At 39.6% G+C, this 24,204-nt stretch overlaps 1 protein-coding gene across 1 annotated transcript in view; it reads right to left on the bottom strand.

Moving 5' to 3' along the window:
- Positions 1-8,143: 8,143 nt before the first annotated feature.
- The window catches only part of LOC143355995 (proton channel OtopLc), a 28,043-nt gene continuing 11,982 nt past the window's right edge, over positions 8,144-24,204 (bottom strand). The window contains exons 2-9 of the mRNA XM_076791288.1: positions 16,394-16,622; positions 15,108-15,222; positions 11,475-11,700; positions 11,231-11,388; positions 10,499-10,715; positions 9,692-9,854; positions 8,403-9,269; positions 8,144-8,280 (exon numbers count right to left, since the gene is read on the bottom strand). Coding sequence (XP_076647403.1) covers positions 8,435-9,269; positions 9,692-9,854; positions 10,499-10,715; positions 11,231-11,388; positions 11,475-11,700; positions 15,108-15,222; positions 16,394-16,622 — 1,943 coding nt within the window. The 3' untranslated portion in view covers positions 8,144-8,280; positions 8,403-8,434. The remainder of the gene's footprint in view (positions 8,281-8,402; positions 9,270-9,691; positions 9,855-10,498; positions 10,716-11,230; positions 11,389-11,474; positions 11,701-15,107; positions 15,223-16,393; positions 16,623-24,204) is intronic.

Genomic DNA, 24,204 nt, shown 5'->3' with positions numbered 1-24,204 from the left:
CGGCGATTCCTCGATATTCTCGATCTGTCGACGCCGCGGTACACTCGCGGCTAATGGCTGGTAAAATTAAACCGAGGAGCCTCTCCCGAGACACGCGGGACCTGACCAAGTGACTTTCAGAAGGTCGGAGACAGGGGACCGTTCTTCGCTGATCGATCCGGGTTTGCATTGTTACGGCGATAGAGCGAATCGGGCACGTTTGTTTGCATCGGATCGTTTGGTTATTCGCGAACCGTTGCACGGTGCGGACAAGTCGGCACATCTGACTACATTTTTATTTGACGATGCACGAAAATTTCCTTTGGCAGAACTGCATATTAGCAGGAAATTCATATTATTATTCATTTAAAAATCATTTAACAATTCTTTTTATGCATAAAAATTGTTTTTTCCTTTTTCAATTTATTCATTTTATTGTTAAATTTAATTTTTTGTGACTAATTACCATTCAATATGCATTAGTAACGAAATTTAGATTTTTGTAGAAAAATTTGGCCGTGGAGGCACTCTCTAAAGTGGCAAAAATCGAAAAATATGATATTAACTGTAAATGAGTGTGCAATAATAATTCTGTGTAATGGAAAGTGCTTACCAAGGAATATGCATTCTTTATACATTTAATAAAGTAGATTTATTTTTTGTACGAATTTTCAACGGTGGTTTTATTTGTTAATTGCATACAAAACTTCAAATTAACATGAAACAAAAACGGCAAAACATGTCCTGAGATTTATGCATATTCGGATACATTACTTATTATAGTTTAAGAATTTCATAGTTTTGTCTGCGACTTTTTGTGACTCTCAATTTTATAAACTTTTTAAGAAGTGTCCATACCTTTCCTTTAGGATCTATCGTGAAAAATTTGTTATTTTCTTTGTAAATGTATTTGTTATATTGTTAAATTTCATTTTCTGTGAATAATTAACAATAAGTATACATTTGTAAACAAACTTGGTTGTAAAAAATTTTGCCATTTGTTCGCCACAGTTACAGTGGGGAATTTACTGGAAAAGTTCAATATTCGTGTATATCACGATATGAAATACATTTCTTTTGCAAAACATACGTATTATGATGGAAATTGTTAATAATAATCATATAATAATCATTTTTATGCATAATACAATTTTGCAATAATTATATATCAATCATTTTTATGTATTTCTAATTTGTTTTTAATATATGTTTTATAACTATTGAAAAAGTAATAAGAATGTAAGGATAGATCGAGATGTGCAAGATCACGAGAGTCAAAGATCACAGAGAAGGTATATAGACATAGAGTAAATATAAATTTTCTTGTTCCTCTACGAAATTATGAAAGACAAAGAAGTGGTAATTATTCTAACCGCAAAGAAGATCCTACGGTAAGAGGTTAAACCGTATTAAGAATCTTAGGCGTCCGACTAAATAAAAAAACGATCTGAAGAAACGTATTTATTGGACGGAACCGTGCTCCAAGCTTCGACCTACGACCTCAAAGAAACAAATAATGGCACTTAACGTCGGGCACTTTCAAAATATTGGGTTCGCAAGGGCGCAGAGGACAATTGTGTTACCGTGCTGTAACAATAAAGTCTCGCCAGTGATCTGCGAACGGTGGAGGATTGAACCAGTAACCGAATCTTAGGAATCCCGACATGTCAGCTATTATTTTCCGAAACAAATTGCATTTTGTTTATCACCGACTTTTCGCGACTGCCAAGACTGAGGTCAACGTGTTAATAGTAAAAACACGGCGCGCACACCTCGCGACACAGTCCGTTGCATAAAACTCGGGACCTTGAGGCTCGCTAATGCTGCTCCTCTCTTCAAGGTTCCATTTAATTAAGGTACACAACGCGCGTATATTTCGAGTGAATCTAATTCGCAGCGAGGCACGGAGAGAGAGAGAGAGAATTTTCGAAATCGCTCGGGCCGCGTGAAATGTGAATTCCTTCCGATTCCCAAGACGACCTTGTACCCGTGTCGCAATTTTGGGGCTCGCATAAACGCTTTTATCGTTGTAACAATTAATCGCTAACACCGCGAAATTATCGCGATCGATCGAACGCGTCAGTTATTGTTACATTCCCGTGGCAGCGTCTAATTTTAAAATTGCTCCTCGGTTTCCGGTTTCCCTTCGAGACGCGGGGCTCGCGCAGCGCGAGAGAAAAATAGCCGACTTTCGTCATAAGTAAAAAATAAAAGAGAAAAGAGCGAAGAGAGGAAACGAGGTTGACGATGACGCGGTGGCTAGGTCGAAACGCGTGTAGGATCTTCGTACGAGATCACTAGTCAATGTCTCTGCGGTCTGTCGGCCAGGTAGACCCTGCAAACCCGAGAAAACTGGGCTGCCAAGAGGTATTTTTAAAACTGCGACTCTTAGGCCAGTATCTTCGGATCGTAGGAGATAAAGATTCGGTGATTCAGTGGCGGCCGCGTAAACCTCTCAGGCCCCGAATAAACGAGTGCCTGTCGCTTCCAATAGGCGAGAACGTGCAATTACAAATCGCTCCAACAAGAATTCAACCTCACACTCGAACACAATGTAGACGACCACGCGTCCCCCATCTTCTCCGCTTCGGAACCGAAACATTTCCCTCGGCTCAGATTCTCCGAACACGTTCGCGAAGATGGCCATCGAAGAGCCAGAAACAACAACCAAACACATTCTCTTGATTTTTCCCGAAGTTAGAACAACTCAAATTTTTAATGCAATCAGTCGTCTGAATTTTTCTTCGCCTGCAACACGTGCAATTTAGAGCTCACGAACTTTAAGACAGTGGAATCGAATAAAATCTTCAAGCAGCCTTTGTAGACGTGAAATTAATAAAAATCGTACTCAATTCTATCGGATTTTGTGTTCCAGTATTTTTAGACAATTTTCAGAAGCCGCAAAGATCCGCAGTCTATTGATCGCTAGACCCCCAACTCTTTCAAAGCAAACAGTCTGTACCCTCCATTAGCAATCGTACGATAAACCAACGAGAATGAACTTGAACCTGTCCAAACCCCCTAAGCGAGCTAGAGAAGTATCGTTTCGAGTCTGCAGAACCTCCGCGCAAGGAACACGACCTTCGCCTCTCCTCCGTGAAAAAAAATTGAACAATTTAATACAACAAATTCATTAAAATTAATCCTTCGTTTTCGTACAAAACGGAACTACGGCGTTGATTTGCAGGCAATATTCTGAACTGATTCAGATTTATCCAAAATCTATGGATCTTTTCCAGAGGATCGAGTAGAAGGATCCCAGGATGATTATTTTACAATTCACTGAGCGAGCTGCGATATTTGTTTTCTCATTTTTGGCAGATGAGATTCCTTTTTCTTGTTCCAAAGTTCGAGGTTGCGGAAATTAGAATAGACGCTGGGTGTTAGTTAGTTAATTAGTTAATTCATCTTTTCCAGAGGATCGAGTACAAGGATCCCAGGATGATTATTTTACAATTCACTTTGTTTTTCATTTTTGGCAGACGAGATTCCTTTTTCTTGTTCGAAAGTTCGAGGTTGCGGAAATCGGGATGGACGCTGGGCGTTAGTTAGTTAATTAGTTAATTCATCTTTTCCAGAGGATCGAGTACAAGGATCCCAGGATGATTATTTTACAATTCACTTTGTTTTTCATTTTTGGCAGACGAGATTTCTTTTTCTTGTTCGAAAGTTCGAGGTTGCGGAAATCGGTATGGACGCTGGGAGTTAGGTGTTTCTAGCGTTGTTGCCCGCGACGTAACGTAATATCCGCGGGATTCCAGCGGCCTCTTATTGCAGGCGAACGGGGCTGAGAATCGCGAACGAGCAAAGAGAAGAGATTCGCACGCGAAATGCGTGAGCTCCGACAGAGAGGAGCGTCGGGACGACGGGCGCCTTTATATTTAGAAGCCCGGGTCGCCGCCGTATAAGGTGGTGCTCCCTCGTGCAAAAGTTCTCGCGAATGCTTGCTCTCTCCCCTTCGTTCTTGCACTTTCTTCTTATCTATCCTTCCTCTTATCCTACCTATCCCCTCTTATATCGATCGCATTCCGACGTTGAATCGATTTTCGCAGGACTGGGTAAACAAAATTGTGCTCAAGACATTCTGTACTATTTAACGCTGGATTCGCGAAGAGAGCTTCGCAGATTCATTTCACTGAAAGCGACTGCTTCGCGTTATTTTGGGGAAGCGAGAATTTATTTATTTAGATTTTTAGAGAATTAGATGATTGCGAAAGTTCTTAAAATATCAGCTTTCTTAATCGATCATGTAGTCATTACCATTTTATAGAATTGTTTTCCGAAGTTTCACAAGTTGGTGGATTCTTCTTTCGGAAACTATTTTTGCTATAGTCTAATGCATGGTCAGAGAAATGAATCCGTTTAATAGGTAAAAAAATACCGAGGATGCGTTTGATCAAATTTTTAACGATTTTCGTTATAGTTAAATTGCGACTCCTCATGCGAAATACTGTTGTGTGTCGATTGTGAGAATCAGGACTGAAATAAAAATGTATTTGTTCTTCCAATAAAATTAATGTAACAGTATTCTGAAATTCTTTTGATACCTTCACTGTTTTTTATTCCATGTTATTTTTGCCGTAAATACATCAAATCCGAAGTATAGTTACAGTGCACGGTCAAAGAAATGAACACAGTGAATAGTTCTGTGTGAACGCATCTTTGCAATCTCAATGGCCGTAAATTGAAAAATTTGGAACCTGCCAGTGTGCTAACAGCTATTATGTAAATGTTGGAATGCATCCATTTGCACTTTCCACTCGCATTTTTTTATTGGCAGAGAGAAGGTTAATCGATTAATTGGAGAAGTCATCGAACATTTTCGAGTCGGCAACGAAAGCGGGAAAAGTGTACGGGTGAAGTTTACTGGCCAAATTGGCTGCTTCTCGATCTATAATAAGCCTCTAATCGTATGAGGTCACAATGTGACTTGAACAGACCTGTTTCTTGTCATTATGATTTAGAATTTGGACAGGTTCCTCGGCCGATGCAGACACCTGCTCCTTTTATGGGATACAGAGGATGATAGTCTATACTAGGGTAAGGGACCCAATTACTGTGCCTATACTAATAATATTTATTTTTAAAGCATAATGAACATTAAAAGAGAGATATTAAATTTTTCCCATTCAAATCAGTTAATATATATGTTACCAATACCAATGGCAATTCCAATACCAATTATACCTATTTTTAACGCATAATAAATATCAGAAAAAGATATGTAATTGGTATTATAATTGGTACCCCTGCAGTAATTGGGGGAATAGATTAGAAATAAATTAACAGGAAGCTTAAAGAAATCGATTTCACGGAATTTTGAAATGACTATGCTCCCATAAAAATTGAATCTTGTGATCGAATCTTGTCCGCTAATGTTTTCAACCATTCTAATTAACGTAGAATCCTAAATAGTCTAGAACGATGAGTAATAAGAATTTCTGCAACTCTCTTTTCTTTTTCAATCATTTATTACTTAACATTACATTTTCTACACGCTGTGTAATCTACGTTAAGCGTTTTACGGAGTTATCTTGTCCACGTTGTTCAACTCGAAGAAGAATAAATGAAACGAGCTTTATCAACTTTGTTAACTTTTAATAAAGTTCCGTGGGAATGGAGGAATGTTCAGCGAATACTATAGCGTCTCGAGAATACGTTTGATAAAACTTAACCAACATAAGTTTAACAAATACAGTTCTGTGTTGACACTCTGACTCCTTACTCGTCAGAGGAGTCGTAAGAAATATATATACAACGCGATAATTACTATAAGACTTCGGCCGTTTACACGGATACAGGAATCATCTATCCAGATAAACATATTTTCTAAGATAGCTTCGGTATTGTAGAACAACTATCGAGTTAACAACCAGAAGCTGAGCAAGACATTTTTTTAACCTTCGGTCGGTTGACCTACCCATCAGCATTCAATTGTTGTCGATCCCTTTTGCATCACGAGGAGGAATAGTTTTTTTAGCATTGTCTGATGTTTCTCTAGCAAAATATAATTCAAACTTTTCTCAGTATCAGTAAATGTTATGTGATTTTAAATCATGTCAATTCATATTTTTTAGTTTCTTCGCAGTTGAATTGCAGTTTCTTAGTTGAATTGCAGATTTAATGCATTCACGACAAAATTAGACTGTCAGGACAGTTGCAATTTATTGAAATCGTTAAACGTACATTTTCAATTCATTTCTGTTTCTCGCAGTTGAGTTAGACAATGTTTATCCTGCAAAAACAAATAACAGGTGCTGCAATTCAACTCGTGATGCAAAATAGGTACCGAAGCAATTTACAGAAACTAAAATGTGGTACACGCTATGGAGGAATTTATCGAGTTACTATATACTAAATTCCGGACAATCCTGTACGCATAAAACCCTTGGTCCATCGATCACATGCACACGAACTCCACAAAACGATCAAGAGAATTCCACGATCGTGAAAGGTAACGAGACCTCGATGGCTAGCAGCGACGTACATACAATCCGCGCGAATAAATAAATTCCTACCTGTAGGTCCTTACATACGATAATATTGCACGTGAAAAGAAAAACCATAAGGTATTGCACTCTCCGAGATAATCGTCACCCACTTTGATACGCAGTACAAGAAGAATGTTGGATAAATAACACGTTGGAAACCGTTGCTCGCTTTGATATAATATAAAAGGTAGATAAACGACGCGTGGAAAACTTCTCTCGTGGTCTGTTTTTCGAAAAAACACTAACTAATAATACGCTCGTTATCATAATATCCACTATAATATTATGTTGGAAATTTTAGGTAATGAGACAATTATAATAGCTGCCCACCTCTCATTCTTGTTAGCTGAAATTTGCAAAACCGTAACAGGATGACAATAATAATAGCTGTGGACCTCACTCCGATTACCTTAGATTCGCAAAATAAAAGTGTAGTGGACAATTATTATAATTATGAGCGTAATTCAAGTGTTTGTTTTTGAAAAGAAGACTATAACATTCGCAAATTCAATTGGCCGTTCGAAATCACTGAAAGACCGCATTTTCGATATACAAAGTAACTCTCACCCGAGAATTATTCCTAACTATTTAAATCGTTAAGCTAATGTACCAAATGCTCTAGTGGCAAATTGCACATGTTACGTATATATTAACAACGAAAGAGAACTTGTCAGGTATGCGATACGCAGCAGAGGTTCTCAACATTTCTGCGAATGTGATCTCGAGAAGCCAATCGAATTTGTGATCATTGTACAGTAAGTCTCGGATAATTGTCCCTCCTATTGGAACCGATGAATTACTATGAACTTTTCTGACATTTTGTATACTCTCTTTCCAATAGATTTTTAAACGTGTGTGACAGCCTGTTCGACGTAATATTAATCCACGACGAAAGTTAACAATAATCAATGACAAAGTCTCTTTGTTTGTAATTATTACTAAGATATTCGTGGTATTTTTCGAATTAAAATGACACCAAACACGATACAATTCGGAGCATATTTGTTTGTTTAATTCACGATTTAAGAGAACCTCGACTATCCGAACAAATTGTTTTATTCTTCTCAAATTCATAGTTATTTGCGACTCTAAAAATTGATTTTTCTAACACTCGATTTTCTAACGATTCAAAGAACAATAATGCAATCAAAAGGTTCAGAACAGAAGGGAGACGATTTCTGGACAACTATCCGAGCTCTACCGTACTCCGGGGCAATTCACGGTCCACGTCGAATTTTCTCAGCGACCCGGATGTGTGTGTTCCTATCGCTACGTTCTCCTCAACTTGAGCATGTGCAAGTTCGGATGCCATGGCACTTTCCTAAAAGTCGACGTGTTAGTCTCATCAGGAGATGGGGCGTCCTCGTTGCAGTTGTCCTCGGTGGGGGTCACCTCAATCAACGCGGTGTCCCGCCAAGGTCCGCTGATGCCCGTGTCGAAGCTGAACAGTCTGCGATGTCGTTTCGCGTTTTCACTCACTGAGCTCCAGTTTCGCATGCCCGGGTCGCTGACGACGCGACGGTGCTTCCTATGATGATGCCGGCGACGATGATGATGATGATGGTGGTGGTGATGGTGATGACGCAGCTTCCTCCTGTCGTGGTCCAAGCTCGTCACGCGGATCAACGGGATCGGGTCGAAGTAGAGCCGATTGTCCACGAGCGGAACGAAATGCACTGTGTCCATTGTCAACGAGCTTGGGCAGAATGTCTTTGGGGTCTGACGCGTGGTCGGGGACCATTCGGTGTCCGGACGCAGGTTGATCGTCACCTTTCTGCGGTGGTAGGAGCGATGCGACCTCGACTGCAGCCTGGAAGGTCGTTTCAATGTTTTATTCTTCTTGCATGAATTTATTCGTTATTGGCAAGCAACTACATTCTACCTAGAATAAAAGGAAAAGGACATCTTCGGCGAAATGAAGAGTCTACGAACCTAGAGGAACAAGAGTGCGACCTTCTGTGTCGTCAGTTGAGCGGATGCTCTCCCCTGGGCATCCTATAACACTTGTTCCACGCTTCGAGCAACAACACGCAACTATGAAACCGGTAGAAGATCAGCAGCGGAAGACCAATCCTCGAAAGAATCCCCCAAGCTAGGACGCCGAAGAATCTCAATTGGAGTTCCTGCGAGATCCAGGTCTGCGTGATGACAGTATCGAACGCCCACAAAACGGAGTTGCTGAAGAGCAGGAACGTGATCACTTGTCGAGCAGGTTTCCCAATGATCTGGAAACGCGTGATGCAGGACCTCTTCGACGCTTCAGCGATCAAAGTGCTCTGAGCGAAGCACTGAACGAGTTGCAAAACGGAAGCGGTTAGCAACATGATGTGCCTCCTTTTCGTTTCGTCAGTCTCGTCGTCCAGTATGGCCAAGGAGCAAGCAGTGACCACAATGGTGAACACCGAGTACAGTTGAACGCCGAACAACGCCACGTTCGATAGCAAACTGTCCAAGGCAGCCGGTGCTCTCGTCACAACCGACATCTGCCTGACCTGGATCAGGCCGCTGGCGGTCATCAAGGTGCTCAGGGTTAGGATGCTGATCAGAGTGCCGCAGGTTAGCCAGGACAGAATGTTCAACGGGAAGTTCTTGTCCTCTCGGACCACCAGGAAGATCAGGATCACCACGATGCCGGCTACCATGCACAGGATCCCGAGGAACAAGCCTTTGCTCGACCCGTCGCACCCCACTTTTGTGTGGCTTGTTAGGTCCTTGCTGCTGTGGAACTTCTGCTTGTGCGGCAGAAGGTTGCGACCCACGTTCTGACCCATCACGAACGTGACCGCTGCGGCGATTAGGCTGGAACACGATCGAGTTGTCGATTGAATCTTGTTCTAACTAGTTGCTTTTCAGTATGCTATTGGATGGAGTCGTAAGTAGACTGTGGATCTTGTGCCGTTAAAAATGAGCAAGTCAAAGAGGAAGACATCACAGGAGTTTCAGGATGTTGCTACATTGTTTTCAATATATTGAAGTTGTTCAAAACTTCAATAAATCATTACTGTTTTTTTGAATTGAGGTGGAATAGTTTTGTTTTGTATAGGGGTTCACACATAAGTTCTTCGTTCTATATTCTGATCCTGAAGATAGTAGCAGTGCTTAATATTTGAAGTACTTTGTATTGGTTCAATCAAATGATTTAAAAGTGAAGCTGCCTGCTCGTTGCATCAGCTCATTTAATTTGGGGAGCGTCTAACAATTGTCTCCAAAACTCTGACTACCTAAACTGTACGATGAACGGATAGAAGAACGGCATGCTCGATGTCCACAGTTGGCCCAAGGCATTCGTGTTCAGGCACTCTTGCAGAGCTATCACCTGGGAGATTTGCTCGTTCGAGATCGGCTGGTAGGGATGAAAGGTCTCTTTCTCTGGCGAGGTGTAATCTGGAAGAAGACGAGGAGCCTTTCGAATTCTCCTGGAGAACAGAGACAGCAGAGCAAAGCTCAATCGACTGCTCAAGACCACTTTCACGAGGAAGGAGCCTGGGTGAACGACCTCGAAGCAGAAAACTTTATCTTCGAGATCGCGGCAACCGCTATTACTATCTGTTCGGTGGACTTGAGACGTTTAACAGTTACTGTGCGAATCCATTTATGGGAATTATCAATGGACTGTGGATTTTATGCATTTATAGCGGAAACGGTCGAATGGAAAACAAAACTGTAAAGACGTTTGAAGAATGTCAGAATACCGTTACATTATTTGCGACTTGTTACAATTATCGAAAGAAGAGGTACATTTTCTATTTTTCTCACGATCGACTTGGGAAGTTTTTATTTTGCATAAAAATCGAGTCTAGTTGTCATTGTCGATACAGGCCCGGATAAAACGAGTAAACATCAAGTTTTACTATTATTTTTGTGATTCCGACCAATTGCAATTTTTTCAAAAATTTTTTTACACCTCTTCCAATAAACAGTCAAGTTTCAAACGGTGTTGATGCACTTTTGTTCTTCGCTGTATAGGGGAAGTAGTTGGATAAATGGAGTCCCACTGCGCAAATTTTTTGGAGTAATTGACAGCAGACCTATCAGATCTCTAGGGTGTCTGATCAGAGACTCCGGGAAACCGCGAAGGTTCAACGGGGACGCAGAATTCGGCAATCCTCTTTGCGCCAGGTGAACAGAGTATGTCCATTCTTGTGCCGAATCCCAGATGACCAATCGTATCCAAACGGCGATGTTCGTCGCCGCTAGATGAATGAAACCGAACCTCGCTGCTAGACCGAACCTTTCCACCAAAACCTGCAAACAAACATTTGTTCGAATTACGCTTAAAAGGCTTCAATCGACTTTTACCGCAGTGCCTGCACAAATGAACCAATGTACTAAATAAATTCCCACAGAAGGACTCGTATGTCCTTCATAAATGCAAAACTGGAAATCTGCAAGAAACAATTTTAATTCCCCCGGCGTTCCTAGACTAGAGTTAGAATAGTCCTCGATTTTACAGTTTATTTCATCTAGAACTTATCTTAACCCTCCGGAGTATCAAAACAGTCATACTCATCATCGTGTATATGCACTCAATTGACAATTAAACCGAATGAATAGCTGCTACATTAACAGGAACGAAGACTAATTGTGTGTACAAGAAATACTCTTAGAACTATATTTAAAAAAACGGTCCTCATAATCCTCAATTATATAGTTACAGAAAGAGATTAGTTGTTCGAGGGCTGAATACTTTTTAAACCGTTTTCAAGTTATATTTCAGCCTCGAAGAAATGGTTTCACACACGTATAACATTGTCACTGACCTGGGAGTTGACAAAGAGGAAGTGCATCTGCAGAAAGGTGAACAGTCCATGTAGAACCGGATGCACGAAGACAACGTCGCTGAGGCATTCCACGCCCTGCATCATCGAGTGCATCGCCATCTCGAGTCCATTGAATACGAGGGTCGCCAGGCCGAATACTATCCGGGACACGGTTGTTTTTCTGTTAGTTATAACCCCGGTCTTCTAGATCGATGGATCTGGATCGAATTCAAGGAAAACTCACGCAATGCCCCGACCCGAATGTAGAAGCTTGTCGGCGCCGTTCTGGATCGTGAGATATGCGCTCGTTTCAGGGAGCCGAACCTGGTCATGGACGTGCCACCGAGTTCCGCGTCGTCGATGCCTCCGGCACCGCTACCGAGGCTGCCACAGCTGTCCACCAACACCCATATATAGATGCTGATGATCACTGCTATACTCCCCACGTACAGATACATCATGAACACGCCCTGCAACATGGGACACCGTGGAGAACCGATCGAGAATCGATGGGACCGCAGGATACACCGTGACGGCGCACCGATCTTTGTCGTTCCAGTCGCTTGACGCAATAAGAAATCGATCTAGTAAATTATAGGATGACCGACCACTTTGCAGTATTGTGCGGTTGCATTGACGGAAAATTTTTCTGCCCCATTTTGTACTGAATTGCTGGGATCGCAGGGTGTATCGCGAAAACGGTGCACCGATCTTTGTCGTTCCAGTCGCTTGACGCGATAATAAATCGATCCAGTAAATTATAGAATGACTGTGTATGTTGTATTTTGCAGTATTGTACGGTTGCATTGTCGGAAAATTTTTCTGCCCCATTTTCTACCGAATTAATGAGATCGCAGGGTGTATCACGAAAACGGTGCACCGATCTTTGTCGTTCCAGTCGCTTGACGCGATACGAAATCGATCCAGTGAATTATAGGATGATTGTGCATGCTGTATTTTGCAGTATTGTACGGTTGCATTGTCGGAAAATTTTTCTGCCCCATTTTCTACCGAATTAATGGGATCGCAGGGTGTATCACGAAAACGGTGCACCGATCTTTGTCGTTCCAGTCGCTTGACGCGATACGAAATCGATCCAGTGAATTATAGGATGATTGTGCATGCTGTATTTTGCAGTATTGTACGGTTGCATTGTCGGAAAATTTTTGTGCCCCATTTTGTACCGAATTAATGGGATCGCAGGGTGTATCACGAAAACGGTGCGCCGATCTTTGTCGTTCCAGTCGCTTGACGCGATAAGAAATCGATCCAGTAAATTATAGAATGACTGTCCATGTTGTGTATTTTGCATATATTAAAAACAAATTAGAAATACATAAAAATGATTGATGTATAATTATTGCAAAATTGTATTATGCATAAAAATGATTATTGTATGATTATTATTAACAATTTCCATCCTAATACGCATGTTTTGCAAAAGAAATGTATTTCATATCGTGATATACACGAATATTGAACTTTTCCAGTAAATTCCTCACTGTAACTGTGGCGAACGAATGGTAAAATTTTTTACAACCAAATTTGTTTACAAATGTATACTTATTGTTAATTATTCACAGAAAATGAAATTTAAATATAACTAATACATTTAAAAAGAAAATAACAAATTTTCCCTGATAGATTCTAAAGGAAAGGTATGGACACTTCTTAAAAAGTTTGTAAAATTGAGAGTTGCAAAAAGTGGCAGACAAAACTATGAAATTCTTAAACTATAATAAGTCATGTATCCGAATATGCATAAATCTCAGGACATGTTTTGCCGTTTTTGTTTTATGTTAATTTGAAGTTTTACATGCGATTAACAAATAAAACCACCGTTGAAAATTTGTACAAAAAATAAATCTACTTTATTAAATGTATAAAGAATACATATTCCTTGGTAAGCACTTTCCATTACACAGAATTACTATTGCACACTCATTTACAGTTAATATAATATTTTTCGATTTTTGCCACTTTAGAGATTGCCTCCATGGCCAAATTTTTTCACAAAAATCTAAATTTGCTTACTAATGCATATGTAATGGTAATTAGTCACAAAAAATTAAATTTAACAATAAAATTAATAAGTTGAAGAAAAAAAATTATTTTTATGCATAAAAAAAATTGTTAAACGATTTTTAAATGAATAGTAATATGAATTTCCTGCTAATATGCAGTTCTGCCAAAGGAAATTTTCGTGCATCGTCAAATAAAAATGTAGTGCAGACTTGTCCGCACTGTCGATTTTTGTCGTGCACAATGACAAAATGGCTGACCCATTGCATTTTCTTGTTCCTTAGTAAAACTGTACTGTTAGAAATACTATATCGCAAAATTTGTATAAACCTATTTTACTGAATAATTGATAGGTTCACAGAGTGCTTCGCGACAGTAGTTAAAATTTTAAGAGTTTGTTGAACAGAAGAGTCTTCAATAATGAACAACGGTTCGAATCCGAAGAGAGTTCATTATAACCCCATACCTTCGCAACTTCATCATAACGCCGTTACACCTCGAAGTAGAGCCAGTGCTATTAGAACTGAGGCGATCTGCGGAAACGTTATAGTATGCGAGCTCGCCGCTGATGATCACCGGTCGTTTCGGATCGGTCTGAATCGCTATGCGGACTGGTTTACGGTAACAGTAACAGTCCCGCGGATTGAATTCGCGATTCCTTGCACCGGCTAGGATCATCAAGTATACCTTTCGCGCAGGGGCCGAGCTCGAGACCTGGTCTCGGGCACCGCATTTCTTTGACGGTCCGACTGCCGGAGAATTATGGAGGGTCTAAACCGTACATTATCCGCTAATAGAGTCGTCAATCCCGGATCCGACCCAGACCTACCTCAGATCTGCTGCCGTACCGTGACCCACCGCGATAATTTCGCCTCGAGTCATTCATAAACCGACTTCACGCGTTTTGCGTCCAAGATGTACTGTAGCGATCCTCTTCTTGGGGATTCTCGGTCTCGCGTGTTAATTTTTCGACAACAGAATGGTAGAAATAATTGTACAGGGTCGGAAAATTAATTTCAAGGTGAAAAGGTCAACAATCTTTCTTTGATTGCGTCTTATTCTACTCGTCGCAAGGATAAAAAGTGCAGAAGAAACCATCGGTCGAAACACAACCGTTCTCTTATCTTAAAACATTACGATGAAGTTTAAACCGTAATTCCTTCGATCCAAAGGAAAAATCAAAAACAGGAAGAACATCGGCTACAATATGGCCGGTCATTAAACACCGCACGTTGCACGCTAAATTCGAACCGCGCATTAAACGCACTAGCCGTGAGATGATTAAACGAACACGTTCCTTGATTATCGAATGAAATATCGTCGAACGCGCGTTGTGATTTTACGACGGGTCTTCGTCCGCTATAATAATCTACGTTTTATGGCGCTTCTAACGCTTCCGTGCTGTCCGACGATTCTCACGATTAGATTTTTGTAGTATGCGCGGTTTATACAACTTTGCGGACGACGCCGGCTTTTAGCACGTTCTCGAAAAAATTTCGGAAAACGTTACCGGGTTCGAGGCAACCGACTGTAAACCGCGGGAGGAAAAATTTTGCGATGCCGGAGCTGGCCAGTTTCCGCGTAATAAAATTCGGAATGTTACATCGGCTGGGACACGCGGGGATTTCGATGCGCGGCATAATGTGCGCTGCCACGAGCGCTGCCATTAAACGACGGATATCGAATTTATTTTTGCTCTTCTCGGTTTCAACGTTCAGGAGTTTGCGCGAGGCTTACTTCAGCTGTGCGTATATTGGAATTATTATTAGACTGTGGAGTTGAAGGAAAATATTGGACTTACTTTTGCATTGCACGGCTCGTGTCATTTGTAACTTAAACATGTGAATTGACTTACTTGCAAGCTGAGGAGAGGCACAGGCGTGTCCATGACCTCGGCCAAGCAAAGAGCAATCATCAGCACCACGACCAACTGGCCGTAGACGTTCGACAAGACGACCCATAATTGGGAACTGTAACAGTCGTAAAAAAATCATGTCTTTAACACTAGATTTACGGGACCCGTCAAAATGACGGGTTTTATGTTCTTTAATTTACAATTATTGGGATTGTAAAAATGCATTTATAGGAAATTTATTTGACACATTTATTCCTTGGAACATATATTATAGTAAAAGCCTGCTAAAAATCGGGCTGAATATATTCTTGGTATTTTTATAAAATAATCCAAACTGGCCACTTTTAGTGCTCCGTAAATCTAGTGTTAATAAAACATTCTTTTACGAGTATGTTAAGAAATACCACTTCTTTTTAAAACACTTAGAGTACTGAGAAAAGTTAACATTTTTCGATGCATTAGGTCGACAAGAACAATATAAGAGGGACAACCATTACTGCGAATTTTTATGTAGAATAAAAATTGTTTGCATTCACTGCAAGATGCAGTAGCTACATATACGAGTTGCAAATAACGCAGTGCTTTCAAATTCTTTAAATGTTTTTACTGTTTTGCATTCTGTCATAAATGCATAAAATCTGTTCTTTAATCATTACTATTGTTCAAGGAGAGATTTCTCGTCACACTTGTACAGCATTTCAACGAATGTTCAACCGAGCCATAAATTACTTTCGACATAGCGTATGCAGTATTCCTAATGGAACATTTCCATTGAATGACAATTATCATATGTACATTAGATGAAGTGTAGGAAACAATAATCCTCGGGACCACAGGCGTTTACGTGCAACTCATTTATGTGCATAACCATTCGAAAGGCTTTCTTTTTTAGAGTAATATCGTTATTAAACTAAACACCGTTTTGAGGTCACTGTACACTTAATATGCTCACCGTTAAAATGTTTTCTCAAATGCAATGCATCTCCTTCTTGAAGTATTAAATCAATTTAAAAAAAAAAAAACAAAGTCATGGAGTCTCTGAATATTATGCTGTGTACTACAACTTTAAATAGCAAAGTATATTAAATCAATTTGTTGTCACAATTCACTTGTCAGTGTCCTTGAAGCAGCCTCATTGTCGGTGAACAAGGACAGAGAATGAACACAGTAGTGTTCACTTTTTAACCAGAATAGCTTACAGATTTTGCAAACTTGAGTGAGCACTACACTTGAAGAAAATCTTCCCTCGCAAAGGGTTCGAGATAATTGAAAGACAAAGGACTTACAATGGCTCCGAGTGGTCCAACAAATCGCTCTGCGACCGACCCTTGGAGAGGAGCCTGGTGACGAATGACCTTGACGGCTCGGAGGACCTGGTGGTCTCAGCAGCCGCAGTTTCGGACTCCGTGTTCCTCTCAGCCCGGTTAGGGGCTCCGCCAGGTGCACCCTCCACTGTGCCACCTGTCGTGCTTCCAGTTTCGTTCAGGCTGTCCTTGTCGTGTTGCTCATTGCTGGCTGTAACATAATTTTCGGTGGGTCAGCCACAGCTCGAACTGGTTTGATCGAATAATTCTGTCCCGTTCTTCAAGTTCTGGGTCACTGGGAACCGGACAGGGTCGCTGAGGAACTTTCGCTTCGAAGAATCCACCTTCGCGCGGGACACGTTCGGGTTTTTGATAGTTCCGGGTGCCCACAAAACGATGATCTTTATGCAACATTCTCTGACTCGAAAACGGTATTTCTTGTTTCAATGATCTTCAATTCCTCGAATGTATTTACAGTTTTGTATCTCACTCGTCCATTTTTCCCATAAATGCATCAAAACTGCAGTCCACCGACGACAATTTGTACGCAGGAAATGGCGGGTTTTTATAAAATTCTATAGACTTGTAGCATATGATTGTTCAATTGTTTCTGGGTTGCGAGGTTGAAGTTCGAAAGTTCAGTGCCAACTCTTTTTTGAAAAATTGTAACTCGGACAATATTATAGATATCAATATGAACCAACCGGCATTTTGTCCGCAAAACCTTGAAGTTTAATTAAAAAATACTATTACTACGTGACTTTTACATTATTAGATATAAATAATTTTTAAAACAGACCCTTGAGGCAGAATGGATTGGGCATACAGGCGGATCTGATCTGCGAAATGTTTGAAAGTTGCAAGATTTCGCTGGGAATTTTTCAACCACCCACACTGCACTCGTGCACTCTAATCAAGTGAAAGTTGCATCGCCAGTTTCTGTGTTTGAAACAATAACTCGTAACAACAATGAAGAAAGGATGTTGCTAAATGGTATAAATTACAGAGGAATTCCTTGCCGATGAACTTTGGAAGTTACTAAGCTAAAATCGAGCGACCTTAACAATTGTGCATTACAAATTTGGAACCCATCACATTAAAAATAATATTAATAGCATGCATTCTCGTAGAATTTTAGAATAAAAATTGTTGTTCCTTTTCTCCGACTTATATTTACAATTCCCTCTAATTTCTATTTTTGAGACTCCTCGAACACGATAATACCAAGCGAATAATGCTAAATGAATCACCTCCTTAATCATAATGATCCAAGAACATTGGAAAAGTGGTAATTACCGGTGATGCCAAGCATGAAAGCATAATGTACGAGCACACAAGCGAATAAGATAAGAAGAACCATTAGCAGAATTTATTTTAATAAAATGCTACCAGTACACTCGATTACAATATTTCACTACAAAATATAATTCTCCACATAATCCTAAGAAAATGTAAAAGTCGTCTACTGTCTGATCGTATCATGCCGAATGCTTTCGAATAACAATGTGCTGAAAAAATCTTGTGCTTTTCTTTACAACAAAACGCGAGATCGTAATCGTTCGTTGGCGATGAGGGTATTAATGAAAATTTCGAAATATCATTAAAGATAGTTGAAACGTGCGACTTGAATTTAAACATGAAACTTAGCCGCTGATTAAGACGATCACAGGACTATGAAATGTCAGTGGAGAGGTATAATTTTTTCGAAAGTCCTCTCCATCAGTTTGATAATTAATCGTGTTCAATGCCGAGGATTACACGGGGTCCGCCATTTTTCTTCCCATAGAGAGAGATATGGGTTCAGGAACAGAGAATCCTCGGGTGCGTTAAATCGACGGTAATTAGTGGTATGCGCAACGCGCCGTGTAATTTATGCCAGTGAAAATCCCTCGATAAAGTTGCACACGACAGGTGAAGCGGATACGTGCCGAACAATTAGCAGGATCGATCAATTAAATCCGCCGCGATGCGAAACCGCCTGAAAAATTGTGTAAGAGTTCGCGAGAGACATCTGGGAAAGGTGGTTTGACGCGACCATCATCACCTTTCATCGATTCCGAAATGATCCGACTTCTTCCCAGCTATCTCTCGAATACAATCCTAGAAATGTCAATGGTTCAGTAGGTTGGACATCTTTGTGCGTTTGTGACGTCTGCAACTTTGCAAAGTGATGATGATTATGAGAAACTCCCTAGTTATCAGAACAAAATTTTCTCCTATTTTTGTGTCTATAGAATCACTTATAAAATGGGAATTTATTTTTTTTAGTATTTCTTCAACAGAACAAAATTTTTACACATTTTTATTTGTATAAAATGGGAATTTGTTGATTCTAACCACTAGGCGTTAGATCTTTATGCATTTACCATTTCTGCAATTTTGTAAAGTACAAGAAAGTGCATTTTTCTTCTATTTCTACCATAAGAAACTTCGCAATCATTAAAAGAAATTTTTGTCAAATCCTCCTTAAAGTGTCCCATAAAATGGAAAGTTGTTTTTAATGATTGGACTGCAGATCTTGATGCATTTGAAAATGCATTTCTCCTCTCTGCCTAAAAAACTTGGTAGCCAATAAAAGAGTATAAAATAGAAATGTGTTACTTCCGGACATAAAACGGTGGGTCTTTACGCGTTCACTATATTTCCAAGTCCGTAACGTACAAGAAAACGCGTTTCTCTTCCATTCCCACCACAAGAAATTTTTCTTACATTTTTACTTTCATAAAATGGCCTGTAACATTGGAATTTGCAATGTCTGATCATTGGACTGCACCTATAGCACATCGGTCTCGAAACAATTTTTCAAATATATTAATCGTTCTTCAATCAAGCGTGAAGTAGTGCGTCTAATCTTTAAACAACAGTAGAACATTAACAAGGGCCGAAAAGAATTTTTGGAACAACCTAATAATTATTTTACTGCAGAAGAATTCTAACTCTAGAAAAATTCACGTTACACTAAACAATAAATTGTGAAATTATTGCATTATTTCGCCCAAGATGTGCAAAATTTTTTTTTTTTTGTGTTCACGTAAAAATCCGCTGTCTACGTAACGAACGAAGTTCCACAATTATGAATTATAGTTCAGCTCCACGATGTTCCGTTACATCGCGATACGATCTCTTTGTGCCAGATAGCAAGTCTCTATCGCCCTCAGCAAAATCAATAGATTTATCGGTAGCTTTTGACGTGGATGCAACGGGCTTGCATGATCGATAGGGTCAAAGGCGAGAGGTGATTCGCTGATTATTATACCACGATTGGGGTTGAAGAGCGTAGCATGTGTTTGATCGACGTGACGCGACGATGAAGGGCCGAGAAATCATCGAAGACGCCGCACTGTATTCTCAAATGGCAAAGTGATGGACGTCGCAATTTTTTAACTTCGAATACCTGAAAAGTAGTAGCACCCTGCATTATTTATCATATGGTTTTAATCGATTTCAATGTATTTTTGATCTATCGACTTACTATAGTAGAAAGATTAACCCTTATCGGTCGTAAGTCACCGTGTAAGTTCAATGTATAATTTCGAAGACGTATTTCAATACAATGGCAACGTCCATCTTCAAAAAATGTTAATTCCTACGAAATTACTAGAAGAATCGTCAAATGAAAATGATCCACAGTAGCGTACGAGTAACCATGTATTGTTTCAATCATTTCTACAATGATGTTTCTGTGTATATAACACATTTAAATATTAAATGTTACGTGTTGTTGGAACGAATGTTATTCACGAGCGAACGTTACTCTCATAAATAATGTTATCCTCATAAAAATAAGTCGCGTTGTGTACAAGCAATATTCTTTCGATAAAGCCGTTATACAGAGCACACGATGTTTTTATTTAATCGTATCCAGAGCTCTAAATCAGGTTCTCAGCAGTTTTGTTGGAATAAACGTCGATAAAACCACCGAATATAAATGTTCCTCCAGGGCAACAATTATGTCCCGTTACACGGCTAGAAAATGAACCGTCTGGAAACACTACGCGCCGTTAAAGATGGCGTCCAGGGGGTCAAAGACGGCGATGACTGTTCAATGTGCAGAGGCGGGTCATCGAAACGAAAAGAATCGTGCTCGCACGACTCTCGACAGCTGACGGGAGTTGAGTTACGGGAAAATGATACACTCGGTGGGCTCTGAGTTACGGGGAAACGATACAGTCCGCGAAGCTTCTAATCAGCTGTCTTGAAATACGGCGAGAAGCTCAGATCTCTCGATCAAAACGCGTGGTACCGTGGAAATTAATGCGCGTGAACACGTCTCCGGTTGCTTTACAACCGACATCGCTAAACCATTGTACCCGTGCGTCCGCTGGATCTTCATTGTCGTATTGCTAATGGGCACTAAGAAAGTTGTCTCTCTCTCTCTCTCACTCTTTGCGCCGTTCTTCGTAGCCGTAATCTAATTTGGAAGCGTTCGTAACGAAGTCGCATAATTAATTGGTGAAATTCCGTTGTCCTCGTAAACCATGTCGTTTGATTTATGGACGAGAAAGTCGATTTTGTTTCCATCTTTTTCTTCGGGATCTTTTACCGACGATAAGTTCAGGATCAAAATCTAGTCGAAATGATCGATGCAGAGCGCGAGTCACATGAATCGTAACTGCGAGAAATCATTTCCTACGTTGCTTCTTGATTTAATGCTACGGAGCGGTTCTGTGTGCGAAACAGAAAGCACAGCATAATGTTTTCGTACAGTGTTGCAGGTTTTAGGTAATCGAACTTTCTTCGTTATGAAAGTGATAGACTGCGAATTTGATGGACGCATTCGTGCCAAAAATGAGAGCAACACAAAATTTTGGATACGATACAAGAATTTAAGAATGTTATTAGTATAAGGTGACCTCGACCTTGACCTCGAACAAACTTATTTCTCTAAAGACGCATAGTGACAAAAATTGTGCAAAATCTGAAGAAATGGCGTCATCATTTTTACGCCTCTATAATAATTACTTTCAGCTGTAGTATTAATTTAAAAAATTATGTGGAACGCGAATGTAGGTTACAGACCAAATTCTGAGATTCGTTATAATAAAGACTATAATGAATTCTCATTGATGCCAATACTATTGTTATGAAGGTATTAGACGGCGGATTTTACGGATAGAAAAATAAATCGAAAACAAGAGATTAAATGAGTTTATGAATACCGATATTTCCAGCATACTAAAATGAACGAAAGGAGACGAATGTAGGCCACGGACCATACTCAGAGCTATAATGAAGGCAATATCGAGTCCAAATCCACAGCAATAATCGTGCATAGATCTCGAACGATGATCTTCGACTGGTGAAATTTCAGATCCGGTCAAGAAATTAGGTCGGGGCACCATGAATCCGAAGAGGCGCAATTCGCTGTTAAAAACGGCCCTCGTTACCGTTTATATAGTATGTCACAAAAAAGGCAGAAACTTTCTTGTCATAAAAGGAACATAAGAGGAACATGGTGATGTTTTCTTCAATCGATTATAAGAATAATTAATTTATCTGTTGGCATAATGCTGACTATTCGGAGCAAAAATTTTGTAAATCAAAATTTGATACTTAACGGGATAATCTGAAATTAGATTCACTTGGAGTACGAATTAAATTGGAGAGCGAGAGGTTAATAGGGATTCCGGCAGGTCAAGGGTTAACAAGTTAAAAATCTTCGGAATGAAAGAATATGTGATTGATACAGTGACGTGTATCGTTGATGAGCACGATGATGGAGACAGAGGTTCGATCCGGGACAGCGAAGGTGGCGAATGATTTCCACGATGATTTCTGGCATCGTCGAGACGGAAGACACGATGGGAAGATTCCTAACGATGAAGATAAACGACGCAACAACCGCTCGAGGGTTTTATCGCGCGAGGTGTTGACGACATTAGATCCCTACGGTGAGTGATTGAAGAAAGTGGAACCGTAATTGAAGCTTGTTTTCGGACGTCATTGCGGTTTCAATGTTTACAAAGTTTCACTTTTTTAGTCCTCGGATGGTGGAAGAAATTTTTCACCCGACAAAATTAATCTATGCCTTGTCCTGACGTTTATCGAGGAAAGAAATTTTTATGAACACACTCATTCTAATAGTTAGTGTGAACTATGGGACTGGGGATCCTTATGCTAATCTTTGAGGATTGATTGTCGAAAGCATTAGCAGAAATGTTCAGGTAAAGAAGAATATTAATCTTTGAGTCTATAGTTAGCCAGAGTATGTCAATCGTGGTTTTGTTCCCCGCTTTATTATAAAAAGATTAATCAACTGAATCGATATCTGTCCCATTAAAAATATAGAAAGACTATTGAATCTTCGGTTTGTCATAAAAGGATTAAATCAATTCAATTGCTAGCCGTTTCGTTAAAAATATAAAAAGACGAATCTAGATGAAATGGCTTGAATAATTGATAAACAAAGCTGTAAATTGCTATCGCAAAAGTCTGTTTATAAATATTAATATTAGTTAACGAACTAGAGTGTCATGCTTTTTGTACCGAAGATTTTTTCTATGCCACGAAGTCGCTGATTTATAGGATGGATTTTAATTGCGATTTTATAGTGTGCGAATTGGTAATAGTATGCTATTCGAACATTTAGCGGTTTAGAAGAAAAGTGGAATAGCAAATAAAATGAAACTGAGAAATGCAATATTAATGGCTGGTCGTCGTGAAAACAAATATGTACGTATGATTTGCAATAGGTTTGATTTCACGAGCACATTCACTGCCACTCCAAACGGTCGTAAAAACCCCTCCGAAAGTTTTCTAACAAACGAAGTGTTGTTAAATCCATCGCGCTTTCTTAAACCTTCTTGACTTTCATGAGCCCTAACTTGATTTCCTTTTAACCATAAGACACGCCGGTGATCTTGAAAACAATATTACAGTCCGGTGCTTTGTGTGTATTAAAACAACAATTTCCAGGTAAAAGTGATCGGTGTACCTGTTACTTCTGTGTACCAGTCACGTCTTCTCACCATTACGTAGTAATTCTCAATTGTTGGTAGTTTTCAGTCGATGCGATTCAGTCAACAATTATTTACACACGACGAATGAAACGAAGTACCATTCGTGGAACAGTCTGCGAACGTGTTTGGTTATGTCTTTTTTGTTACGCGAGTCGATTGAGGAAACAAAATTCGCGATTACTTGACAATCGATCGTGGAAACAAATTTCGATATATAAATATAGAAAATAATACAGAAAATCAAGCAGAATAATCAAAATTCACAATTTACACAAATATCTACGATCTATATGTTTAAAGAATAAAGAAGTTCCCATTTTGGAAAATGTCTACATTACTAAATTAAAACACCGTATTACAAACTGACGGTATTCTATTAAAACATAAAATAAAATTTTGTATCGAGTACATATTAATGTGTGAAAATTACAAATGTGCGTTCAGCAGTATATTATTCACGACCTGGTTGAAAAATATAATTTTCCACACCTGTGCCTTTAATAATTTGATTACCCACTGTATTTGCAATAAGAGGAGGATGCAAACGCCATTAATATCCGTCACCGTGAAGAATTCCACTTTCTTCGATAAAATTATAAATGTCATAAATTCGGAAGACTGCACTACATATTAGAATATTATATAAAATAATATTATAACAAAAGTAGATCGAAAACACCGTCAATGCTCGTTAGATCAAAGGGTCGCGCGCATTTCCCGCTGAAATCGCAACAGCCCTGAACGCAGACTATTTAAAATTGTAGAAACCTTTCCTAAGGCACGGGGGCAAAAACTAAGTATAATTAAAGAATGTGGAAAATGCACTACATATCA

Source organism: Halictus rubicundus, chromosome 7 (genome assembly GCF_050948215.1).
Source record: "Halictus rubicundus isolate RS-2024b chromosome 7, iyHalRubi1_principal, whole genome shotgun sequence".
In the NCBI taxonomy this organism is placed as follows: Eukaryota; Metazoa; Arthropoda; class Insecta; order Hymenoptera; family Halictidae; genus Halictus; species Halictus rubicundus.
This window is presented reverse-complemented; position numbering and strand designations above follow the sequence as displayed.